At 40.7% G+C, this 13,041-nt stretch overlaps 1 protein-coding gene across 1 annotated transcript; it reads right to left on the bottom strand.

The window, feature by feature from the left end:
* Window positions 1-80: 80 nt before the first annotated feature.
* On the bottom strand, window positions 81-6,581 carry LOC111272889 (organic cation transporter protein). The gene is made up of 9 exons (XM_022854538.2): window positions 6,046-6,581; window positions 4,095-4,338; window positions 3,665-3,833; window positions 2,299-2,446; window positions 1,943-2,034; window positions 1,553-1,767; window positions 952-1,133; window positions 480-643; window positions 81-166 (listed from the first exon to the last, which is right to left on the bottom strand). The coding sequence occupies exons 1-9, from the start codon at window positions 6,346-6,348 to the stop codon at window positions 124-126; spliced, it is 1,560 nt and encodes a 519-aa protein (XP_022710273.1). The 5' UTR covers window positions 6,349-6,581; the 3' UTR covers window positions 81-123.
* Window positions 6,582-13,041: the final 6,460 nt, after the last annotated feature.

The raw sequence follows: 13,041 nt of genomic DNA, 5'->3' as shown, positions 1-13,041 counted from the left end.
CGATTATCAGTGGCAATTCGTCCGCTATCAATAAAAAGAATTGCCACTATAATTGGGAGTATAAAATTAAACCTTCTACATAGTTCGTTACAGGACGACTATTTATTCATCGTTTCGTAATTTCTATTCGTCTGTTTTTTCCGTCAGCTCCGTTTCCTTGGGTTCTCTGAAATTAGTTAATAACTTTAGTTGATTAACTTTATCAATGAATCTGGTTAGAGGTCGGTTGTACCCTAAAGATCGTGCAATATACGGGGCAAGCTAAAAATGCCCGCCAAGTGGGAAGAGGGTAGGTTAATTGGTCTTGATTTGATTCTTCCTTTTATTTGCTTATCAATGCAAAGTATGTATTTCCTATTATTTACAATTCTGTTTTATTTGGTATTAAGGGACCGCGGACTACACTTTCATTCAGCGTCTCCTAACTTTTCAGAACGGACAAAACTATTTCACAGAACGATGAAACCAGATGCACTTACTGATCCGATTTCTTCCAGCGGCTTCGAAGTAATTCTTCTGATTCGTGAAATGTGTCGGGTAGACGGCGACCAAAAGTTTCAGGAAGGAAAAACGATATACCCCAGCTTATGACACTCAAAGTAATTGTTAACGCAATTGGAAACCACGCATAGGTGGCCTCGCCCTACGCAGAAATCCGTACCGTAAACAAGTTAATCGCTAATGCACTTCACAGGAGATTCGTGCGCTCCCAGGACACGGTAGGAATTTTAGTTAAGAAAAAAAAAAGGGTTTCCCAAACTACCCCCACTCATTTTCGTACACTGTTTGTTAACCTTCTTTTTGAAAAAAATTACCAGTGCAAAGTAGAACTCGTTGGTCCGTCAAGTCTTCCAAGACAAACTAGAAAAGATCAGCTATACAAGCAAGTATCCCTAGCAAATCTTACTTTGACCGAATAGTAAGAATCCGCGTTGTCATAGGCAAACGTACCAGGGCGTTTAACATCGGTGCACTAACTGCACTAAACCAAGATGCCGTATACACGACGCCGTTGACGGTAGAACGGACGTGCGTCGGGTAAATCTCGCTCATATGAACGTAGAGGACACTCCAGGTTACCTGGCCGGATAATTTCGCTATCGATGCGAACGTCATACGTAGCGCTGTTGATGCTATCAATAAAAACACGCTTAGTGGTATATATTGCAAAAGTAATTTTCGAACTCCAAGTCGGCATCGTCCGAAATACGAAGTGCGCCTCATCTTCGGAGTTCTTAAGGTAGCTTCACGATGACGGCTGCTAAGTAGGTTCGTTGTGAAAGTACAATATTTTTTCTTGTGAGTACCTATAATATACAATTGTCCCAGACCTGGAACTACCCTATAGATTACATTAGCCTTAGACCTACGTAGAATGTGAAATAAATAAGTGGAAAGAGAGGTAATCGAAGAACCTAAGAAAACATATATGTCCAGCTCTTTCAACGACTATATGCTAGCGACAGCAAATCAATAAAGCTAGAAATCTATGTTTACTGCAGTTTAATGAGACTCTATTCGCCAAGAGAGAGAATTTCGCTTCAGAACTTACAGTTACGGAGAAAAAGTAGAACAATCAGGGAACTGATGGTAGCAACGTAAGTGACGCTGTACATCGGCGTTCGACGCAAATAATAGACGACGAAAAATGACGTTATGCTTATTGGCGCTTCGCTAAGGGCCATGAAGACGAGGTTAAGGTATGGATTGGATCCGAGCTCCACGGTGAAATACACGAGTTCGTAGTAAATGAGGACGACCGTCATGCTTAAAAGAATGAACATGTTTGTCAGCTGTTAGAAGGCTACATATTTGTTATTTGAGCGCTCTGGTAAATACCCCGTACTATCGTTGGCGCCTTACTTGCAGGACCAAGGTGCGCTTATCGTAGACAGTTATTTATGTGAAATTTCTCTATTTTGCTGGTAATCGTTAGACTCACTAGTTGATGGTACAGGCAAAGGTAGTCCGAGCAATAATACATCCCCGGAAGAGATCGAGAGCAGTCCTTCGATTTGGCTTATTTTTCTTTTCCTATAATATTAACAAACATGTAGCTGAAATGAAAGGTTCTAACAACGAATAACATGAAGTGCGTTTTTCGAGAATATGCCCTGGAAAGGCAAAATATTATGTAACTGTAATGTAGGCAAAATAATGTATTAAACAAAGCTTAATTTCACCTATGAGCTAGCAAATCCTCCGTGGTTTTGCCACGAACCGAGTATTAGATTTAGCCCTAATACAGAGATGTATGTATGGATGCTGAACAAACTACTACAATTGAAGGTTACATACATTTTCGATTTTTTTGCGTGCCTCCTTTATAATCGCCGGAACATCGATGTCCTGAAGGTTATTGCGTCGAACAATCTTACTCAGTAGATCTTTGGCTTCATCAAAACGACCCATCGATACGAGCCACTTCGGAGACTCATCAACGAAGCTTCGTAACAAATGGATATAAGAAAAGTCGAGTTGGCGATTAGGTATTAATAAGAGGGCAGCTTATCTAATGAACTGCTACGATATCCGCTAAATTTGTACTCACATTGATAAAATCGCTATACGATTCTGATTTACTAGGCGCACTCAATGCCACTGTCGATCGGCAACGTAACCCTTCATCACTTGGAAGAATTCCAGAAGACTGCAGCACTCTTCATAAGGCCATGTGTCAAAGAGCGCCAAGGTCGGTAGTACCTTAATCTCGAAATACGTCTGCTTATTGCAGTGTTTATGTTTGATGCGTTCAGCAAAATCGTCTTTTAAGAGTTATTTTGATTTTAGCAGACGCTTAGTCCTAGACGCTAAAATGAATAACAACGTTACGCGATAGGTTACTCAATAAAACAAGTTAGATGAATTTAGAAAAACCGCGCAACTTATTGTAGCCTTTTAGTTTGGTCTTAAAAAGCATATAACAGTGTAGGACAATTAGAGAACTGATCAAAGCTAAAGTAGAAACCAATATAAGAAGAAGAAGCCAAAGAAATCAATATAAATTAAAGGTTATATATACATATATATCCTTTAAACGTTATATTGACTGGGTGTTTGGTAAAGGATGGCAAGTGCAAACAAGCTTAAGCTGCGACCTTTGCTTGAGAACAGCTTCTTCTCTAATTACAGAATTGTTTTAATGGAACTTTCGGATGGATGGAAACTATTTGAAATAATCTTTTCCATATTGCCGTTGCACGGTTGCTTTAGAACTTTAGAATAATTGCTTTAGATGGCTGGGCCAACATGTATCATGCATAGTCTTCAATCCGCTGAACATTTCTGTAGAGCTGGGTTGGGGATTTTCGAAGCGAACAGTAACGTTTATTTCAGTTCAGAGCTAATTATCATTCGTCTGGGCCAACATGTACTGATCGCCCTTTTCCTTCTTTCACATGCCCACAAGGAGGATTCCGCTAACGGAGCTTACTCGAGCCGTGACTAACTGTTGACCTGTCGTTTTCCCTTTGACTATTAAAAACGAGCCGCTCTAACGGTAGATAATGAGAACATACGACACAGGTTTTCTATGAGAGTTGAATCATTTCGAAAGAGTATCATGAGGTTACTTTATAAGTTTGCCTGATTACCTACTTACCTGCACCTATTTTATGGCACATGTGGTGTGGTGACTGTTTATGACGGGAATCTTCATACTCACAAAGTACAAAAGAGGTGAAGAATATCAGGTATAGTGCTGATAACCTGGAGCACTCGCCAGTTTCGGACATGGAAGGTTATCAATGGAAAGACTATGAGCCCAATGAACCAACCAAATTCGTTGCTTAGGGACATCATTGCTCGTTTTGATGTACCTACGCACTCCACAGCTGACGGAAAAAGTAGCATAAAGTTATTAGTTTTTCAGTACCAAGTGCCCGCATAACTATAATAGTAAATACAATCTAGCTTTTTTAGCATGATTCCCATAGTAATTACGGATAGCTAGCACACCGACTTAGATATCTATATAGCACGCTGCTGTTCGACAAGGAGCAAGGGACGATCTGACATGGCTTATTGGCACGGGAACTATTTAAACATTTGAAAGCTCGATAAAGGGTCAACATTTTCTCTCCTTTTCTACTCACCAAGAGTGAAAAAGCCGACACCAACGGCTGAATTGGCCATACGCAGAATGGAGAAGGTCCAGAAGTCTGAAGTGAACGCCACGGCAAAACCGGTAACAATTGCCAGAACGAGTGAGATTCGAAGGGCTGTGCGACGACCATACCAATCCGAAATATGTGAAAATATCAGCGTACTAAGCATTCCCGACATGTACAATGATTGGGAAGAATCCACAAGCCATTTTTGATCACACACGGCGTCCCACTGGAACAGACAGAGCGAAAACAATTATTCAACGGCCATCTATAAAATTCTTTAGATAATGGTTTTAGCTAGAATGCTATGGAGTACCCATGAAGGTATATGTCCCTTGATGATGACGACAATGCGCATTTCATTCCTAACAACTATGAGGGACCATGTTTCACCTAGCTATTCCTTAGATTGCGCCTATTACCGCTTACTGAATTCATGTCATATACTCAGTTTACTAAGATATGGTCAATTCGCCGCTAAAAGCTCTCTCTATTTGAGGATAAATGACTTTTGTCCATCCCGTTGGGGCATTTGGCGCTTAGGAATCACCCACAGGATCTTTACGATATATTTACTTAAAATTTTAACCGAAATATCTTTTCAACTGCAAATGAGAACAGATACTGCATTCAGTACTTTCTAAAGTATTTGTATACCTGTTTTTAAAAAAGATTTCCTTGTAAGCAAAAAACTGGACACAAGGCTAACACCTAAGTTTTAGCTGAAGATATAACGATTTCCTAGCTGTTCCTGGAGAATATATTGGATGCTTTTCTACTATATGGGCATTACATAACAGTGTCTACTTTTTATAGGACAATTATTTTGAGTACGTGTGCAGTGCATTGGGATACTGCATGAACATATGTTTATTCTATCATTTATATTTGCAAGATTATTATCTCTTGGATATTCTATTACTGTCTTAAACGAATAAGGGTTGCCCTTTACAAGTTGGATTCTTCCTTAGGTACGCGTACGGACCGACACATCAGCCGGTATCTAGGATTCCGATTATAACTTCTGTTGTTTCCGTGATGTTTTACGTGCGGTCTTAGCTCACAAAAACCCGCTGTAATACAATAATAGAAAACACATATGTCGACTCAAAAACACTATTCAATTTCAGTTGATATTAAGCTATAAGCTGATGATACGACAACTTAGTAAGTTGTGGCATAAACTGGTGAGAACTGATACGGCAGCCAGTTGTGCAGTTGCAAAGTCTGGTCTTTCTAGACTGACACAATAGATCCAAAATCGAAGCTTGAAAAAAAATCCGTTTTTATAAAAAGTTTGCTAAAAAAACATACTTTACACATAATCGAGAATTTCAGGGAGATTCGACATATCTGCTCATCTGCTTTGTCGAGCAGCGTGAGATAAGCATGGACAAGCTTGATATTCTGTCCTAAGATTGAAAATAGGCCAGCCGCAATAAGGTAGCCTGCTGTATATAATAGGGTGACGGGTTTTAACAGTATGACAGCGGTGAGTGAAGGGACGAATTAATTGATAAAAGGGTAGAACTAATGTACAAGGAGCTGAAAACATGGGGAAAAACGAAATAAATGTATGATGTACGGGACGAACCGCCACACAATGATAGAATGGTGGCTGAATCACTGAAATATGGAAACAAAAGAAGAATATGCTCAGAGGTCACTTACTTCTTTTCAATCAACTGCAGCGGAGCTCGTCCTGCTGATCGCATTGCTTAAAGTTCCTTGCACTTTACAACTTTTGTGAGCTATATCACTGTGCTCAAATAGACGACCTTTAAACGCACTTATATTGAAAAAGGTACTTGTCCTAAGTTTGGTTCAGGCACCAATTACGCATTTTTACTTTGATCTACGATGTGCATATAATCATAGTTTACTATTGCCTGTGTTTCAGTAACTTTTTGCATAGACATTATGTTCCAATTCATACCTCTTCAATCAGGGTTCGTGTGTGGTAGCTATGGTCGAACTCCCAAACGTTGCATTTTTTGACACTCCCATTGACAGATCCGTCGTTATCTCTTACAAAACAGCGTAAGTCCACGCCCTTATTAAGTGTTCTCCAGTCTTCGAGCGAAATCGAACCATTAGGTCGTGCGCACCAGTAGTCCAAACTCTTTGGCGCCATGAACTGCAACGCCATCACTCGCCACGGGTATGGAAACCCGCCAACCGAGTTAAGATACAAAATCATATAATGCCATGGGCCGATTTGATCAAGAATCTCTTCCATTGTCAGGGGAAGCAAATCTATGATTTGCAGACTTCGTTTGTATGATATAACGCGTACACTGGTATTACTTTCATCCACATACAAAGCAGTGTATCGTAACTTTTCGGTCAGCAAAGCTTCACCAAGTGCGGCCGAGTCCAATGACGAACTATCATCCAGCTAATAGCCTATACACAGTTGAATGATGATATCGATAGCTACGTTTCGCTGAAAGAACCTGGCTTTCTGCTGGCTAGCTGCTGAGTGCAACAGGTTAAAATAGAAAGCTATCATAAAAAAGCATTATACTCTTTGGACGCCGTTCCTAGGACATGGTCCAAAGGCTATGAAAAAAGTCTAATAGGCTGAACAGCTGATAACCAGAATAGACTAATTAGCGAACATCTTGAAATTTCATGAACATTTATAAAACCAAACGTCGAAAGATGGCTAGTTCACTGCCACATCTATCTTCTGCATATTTATACAGTAAATAACTTTATATATATTTTTAAACATTCTAAATTTATTGTTGAAAAAGCTAAGTTTCTATGTAGTTATTTATGTTCAACGAAGATTTCTCCTAAGAAATCGGCCTATGAAGCACAACGAAGTAAACTATGTAACCAGCGTGATTACTGACGTACATAAGGATTGATTTTGCCTATAATAATAAACCGGTCGGAGGTAAACACAAAATGAAAGCAAAGTACATCGACCAACCATTTCTTTACAGTGGATTTGTATGACCAAATCCGTTTTGGGATAGAAATGAGAAGGTTAATCTAATAACTAGACATCTTCTATGGCAAATAGAAGATTCTATTTGCCTATTCTCTATATCTATATTCTATTTGCTAATAGAAGAGAATTTGGCCTGTAGCAGTAAATGAGAGAGCAAGGTGACTATTATTCGAGTAAATATAGGTACAATATTTTAAAAGCAAATGTAAACCTTTTACTGCAATAAACACGCACAAAATTACCGTCGTTATCACAACCGCTACGGAGAGCTTGGCGCATTGGCTGCTACTATCCGAAAGCTAGCGCAAATGTACGAAATTACGTAACTGTAACTTTATTTTCAGAGTCCCACTACTGACGGATGTGGGGTCCAAGCTTCCAATAAGAGTTCTTCGTAGGCCTATCGGAGCCTTCTTAGGATAGGCATAATATATATGCGAATGAGAAATAACTAATGTTTGTGCGTAAGTATCAAGTGGTATATTTATCTAACATATGAGGAAACCATACATAAAACTTACTCATGAAACGCTCATTTGTTACGATGGTACTACCAAACAGACATGTATAAAGCCCTGCTGACTATATAAATCCATATGGGCTATTGTTATCAGTTAATAATAATGTTACAGCAATCGGCCCCTTTAATATTATAAAACGTCTCAACTGCGAGATGCAAACGCGTATTGCACAACCAATTTTCTGCCCTATAGCCTGAAAGGCTATAGGGCAGAAAATTCACTCACTCCATACGAGCATCATGCCCATGACGCGTGGGTCGTTACATTACTTAGCTTTCACCTATATGCTTTGCATCATAAAGGATTCAGGCATTGGTCCTCCTTGCAAAAGGTTTGCGATCCCTAGCCCTGATGTTACCCAAGTTTCGATTCAGCTTCTATTTTTTCAAAGTGCAACCATAGTTGTAGCTGTAGCCTGCGGTGCTCACTTCAACACCGCGACCGGTATACGAGTCCTAAGGGCGGCAGCGACAAGAATGGCGTTTCAAACACTTTCGCTTCCTTCATAAACGAATGAGACTGTCTGGTCTGCGCACACCATCTGTATACAAACCGGACTCTTTCACAGAACCAGTCTGAGAACTCCAAGGAAGGTAACGCGTATCTGCAACGCTTGAGGCTTCAGAAAAGGATAAAAACCTGCCAGCTTCCGTTATGGAGATTTGTAGGACGCGAGTGTTTCGAGCATGGTGGATCGAACAGTTTGCAACAAGGAACAGGCCTGAATTCACTCCTAAAAGGTGAGGCGTAACGTTGACCCTTTTCGTGCGTGAGTAGTGTTGGCTGGTGGATCATGAACACTCAACCTAACGGAACAAGGGAAATAACCTCCCATCAACGCGTAATATACAGTCCGACCGATCAGTTCAACGGGATACGCGGGTTTCGGCCTGTCGATAGGAATATTCTGATCGCATATGTAACAGGCTCCGCCTACTTCATTCCATTTAATAAAGGCAGATATTATCAGTGAGTTTCCTTTGAGCGTTTCTGCAAATGCCACTCTATATATTGTACTCTGTCGCGTCATGGAACACGAAATAAGTACAAAGGACTGGGCGGGAATTAGTTCTCTAATACTGACTCTCATCAAAGTATATCAACGACCTTCGCCAATGAGGTCGAAAAGCTCAAAAAGACAGCACACAGTGTACGGCCATTGGAGACATTACAGGAGTTGATTAGCGTTGTCACATGGCCAAGTCGGCAAGACCACCTTGGCGACGTGGCTTAATCGCTGATGTAAGTGCCTTAACTAGGAATAACTGCGAAGCGGAAGGCATTGTCAAATGAAGTGCCATCAATGGCATAGAGAAATCAAATGGCAGACTAATACGTATTGTAAGAAAGGGGAATACGTGACGGGACATTGAGTACTCCCATTGTTTTTAGCGGTCTGAGCTAGAGTATGCGTGCTACTGTGTTGATTCATGATTGTCCTATTACTTAGATGCGAAGTCTGTGCTCTTATATAGCGGCCGTTTGGGCACTGGCGCTGAGAAAAGGAAAAAATTCGATTCCTAACGAGGCAGCCTTAGTTGACTTCTCATAGACTTCAGTCTACCGCTTCGGAACTCCGCACTTAATCAGGCCAGCGCGCTGGCTGAGAAAACGCTTGCCATAGCCATTCCATCAAGTAAATCGCTTGCACGTGACAAAAGCCGCACATAATCAACTACGGCTCATCCTTTCCACCAAAGGTGAGGAAATTTATGTGCCTTGTCAACTGCAGGTCGTTACGAACAGCATGTCTTTTGCAGGGCGAGAGGGCATAAGTGGCTTAATTAGGTAGGTATAGCACAGCGACATGTCCAACTCACTGACTGTTGTAACGTGCGAGCGGCTATGACACCCCCGCACGGACATGACAGCCGCTGTGATCCCAGTCGAACAAAATATATCTGAATAAATGTCTTGTTTTACGTCCACTCATAAAGCCTATTTGCGTATTACTTTGGATAGAGAGTCCCTATTACGAAACACTCGGATTTAAATCATGTCGACGAAAGGCGATCGGCTGAAGACGAAATGCACTCCTTTAACACCCATAGTTCCTCTAACCTCAGTGACCCGAAGGGAAGAAAGCCGCCAAGTGCTCTCTTTACGCTATAAAATCGTATTTACTTTAATAACAAATACCTGAAGCAGTAAGTCGTTAGCGGTATCTTAGCTAAGCCCTTAATAGTGCACAGCCTGTTAATTACCTATAAGGTTTTAGCAACCACAATAACGTCTGCCGATTCGCCTTTAGGTCGATAGGAGCGTAGGGGCGTCAAGTTTCGACGGAACAGCCCTTCCCGTTACAACGAACGGCTTAGAATATATCCTGCGAGCTTCTAATTCCCAAAGTACTTTTGTATTCACAGAATAGCATAGGCTCTGTGAGCTTCCGAAGAGGCGTTCGAATGCGTATAAAGAAAAAGAAGACGAAACCTGGGCGTCAATTTCAGCGTCAATGAAAACTAGGATTCTATCATCATTATATTAACGAATCTGCAACTTCAGCCTAATCTCTGCTGATGCGTTATCGATATGCACCCTAGTGCTTGGATGCTTCTTTGGTGCATGGATATCTAAACCTTTTGGCACGACAAGTACGTTTTTCTGTTACAAGCAAAAAGTGTGTCAAAAGATCTGGTGGACGCCACGGTGTCGTCCACGCCAATGACCAACGTAAATGACAGCTTTGCCGGCTCCCTTGTTTATTTTTTAAGGGCAGCTTCAGACCTTTTGGATCCTATCGGAGCTAAAACTAGCCGAGGTTAGGAAATGACGGACGGACAAGAACCTACAGATTCAAATGGTACAACTTTTGGCGGTGCCATTGAATGAACTGCGAGACCTACAGCAAGAACTATTCAATTCCAGCCCGCTGTAACACTAAAGAACCAGCTCTAATCGATCGGCGAGCTATTTTATGCCCCGGCTAAGTAACTTTCCAAAAACTTTACGTACAGCGTATTTAGATTAGACTGCCAATAATATCAACATGCAATGAAAGGAAAATGAAGAGCGAATTCTGTCAGGCATTGTGTGGTTTGTTCTCTTTCTTTTATTTATTAGTTGTCACCATTATCTTTTCATCATTCATTTATATATTTCATTAGTTTGTTTCTCCTCATTATTATTATTATCATCATTTTCACCATGGTATGTAACAGTTCTATATATACAGTGGATTAGATCCTCAGAAGACGGAGTTGGCATGGCTGGACAATCAATAGCCCTTCCTAGCTTTCACACATCCCATACCCCATTTTTTCTATTCATCGTAGTAACCTAATACAGTAATATATCGTATGTGATGTTACTTATGTTGCTTTTACATATTTTCTTGCTATGCGCCGCCGTCAGGTTGTATTATACCATCCCGCGCCAATCATTATAGCTAGACCAATCTATTGCGCAACGCCAATGTCATAATTGGGGTTTAACGGTCGGTGGATACCACCGACTATGTTTCAGTCTGTTTTCAAGAGGACTCGGTTATTCTTTGTCGTCCACGGAATTTTTGAAATGTTTTATTTAGCTTCCCTTTGTTTGGGTACTGTGTCAAGCAGCGCTTACCCGTAGTGTTGTTGTTTTCTGCTTTCTGATTCTACTATTGTGTGGGTTCTGAGTTTGGGCAACGACCTTGTAGATAAGTCCTGCATGCTTTCATCATAGCTGCTACCCGAATTACGATAGGTTGTGGCAGAAAATGTAGTAGATCTTTCTGTCATACAACTATTATTATTTAATAATGTACTGTTGTCTGGTGAGACTAGTGCTTCCGTACAACTAAATAGATTGATTCGTTCCGATTCAGCGACTTGTTTCATTTTGACAAAAGAATCTTTATTTCGGATCTACTCTACACACATCTCTCTCGGGGCCGGTTTTAAGCCGCACGATAGTACCCATTAACAGTTAGCTAGCTAGCCAAATATGCCGTTTGTCTCCACTGATCGTAGCTAGTTTCCCGTTGCAGCCTGCTCCTGAACAAAGCCCCTCCAGCAGAGGGTTCCCGTAAACACTTCAAGCCCCTGGGAATCAAGCTGGCACTGTAGACACAACTCGCCCTGTAGATTTGTTGTATGCCATTTATGCATATAATCATCATCATCATCATCATCATCATCATCATCATCATAATCGCATCCGTAATAGCTATTAGCATGGTTAGTAATTATATCACGTGGGGGCGCGCGTGGCCGTTTTCGTGAGTAGAAATGCAGCGCCGACCGGGGCGAAAATCGCAAGTACGCTCTAATCCTTAGCTCAAATAATCTCCAGATAAGCCAACACGCGACACATTGGCGAGGGCAACCACTGCTACCATACAACAAACGTACAGATATAGCAGGCGTACGGCAAAGACGTGATTGAGCGCTGTTCTGCTTAGACACCGTGCGTCGTCGTCGTCGTCGTCGTCGTCGTCCTGTACTAATCTCGGCTTTATATGTTCTTCCTGCTATAAACAGCGTTCCGTGGTCTTTGAGTGACGTAATTATGTCAATATAACCATTGCTTAATAGTAGCTTTAACCATGTAGGTGATATAGTATGAAATTCGTTTAGTTTAGAAACTTTCCGAATAGTTTATGCCTTTGTTACCGTATTGAAGTATTAGCTATTTTATGTACCGTTGTCTGTGCTGTTATTTTCTTCCCCTGGACTATGTATGTATATAGGTGTGTATGTGCGTGTGTTCGACGGTAGGCAGAACGTAAGCGTTAAATCCTCGTGTTTCGTGTTTGAATGTATAAAGATGGCCATCAACAGCAGCATCGCCACTGTGTACCGTTGCTCGACGATGATCATAACAGTAATACTATATAGCGTAGATTTATGTTCGTTAGTTTGTCTGTAAATATCCCTATTGCGATTCGAAGGGTGGAAGCTTGATTTCTAGGATAATATATTGTGTTTGTTCTATTTGCGAACACGGTCTTGATCATTGTCTATGTTCATCTATTTTCGTACACAAAGCCGTTTCGTTAAATCGTTGTACTGATCTCGCAGTTGTTTTCTGTGTTCGTTATTTGTTTATCGTTTGTTGTTACTATTAGGATTACTAAGTAGATGGTTATTTGTTTTACAGGCAGCAATTCTTACCGATCAATCAGTCCAGTGTGTGAATCTGATTCCCAGACGTTTCCCTGTTCCTTTGCTCTGCGTGGCCTATCTTTGTCGCTTTACAACTCCTCATTATTTTTTTGCTTTCCTCAAATTGTCTCCTCAATGTTAAACTAGTCTTATGTATTTGGTCTCTGTGGATGTTATGTATAATAATGTTATTATATTCATAATATCTATATACTCTTTAAGTAAGTTGGTTTCGACTATCCTCTGCCACTAAACCAAGCCCTCTTTCTTTGTCTCGCTATTAATTGGTATAATATAAATATTCTAAATGTAATAATGTATAAATATTTTTGGATCATTGTGTCCTCTAAAAGCTTCTTATA

This window comes from Varroa jacobsoni, unplaced genomic scaffold (genome assembly GCF_002532875.2).
Source record: "Varroa jacobsoni isolate VJ856 unplaced genomic scaffold, vjacob_1.0 contig03682, whole genome shotgun sequence".
Classification (NCBI taxonomy): Eukaryota; Metazoa; Arthropoda; class Arachnida; order Mesostigmata; family Varroidae; genus Varroa; species Varroa jacobsoni.
The sequence above is the reverse complement of the archived record's forward strand: the minus strand, read 5'-3'. Positions and strand labels throughout refer to the sequence as shown.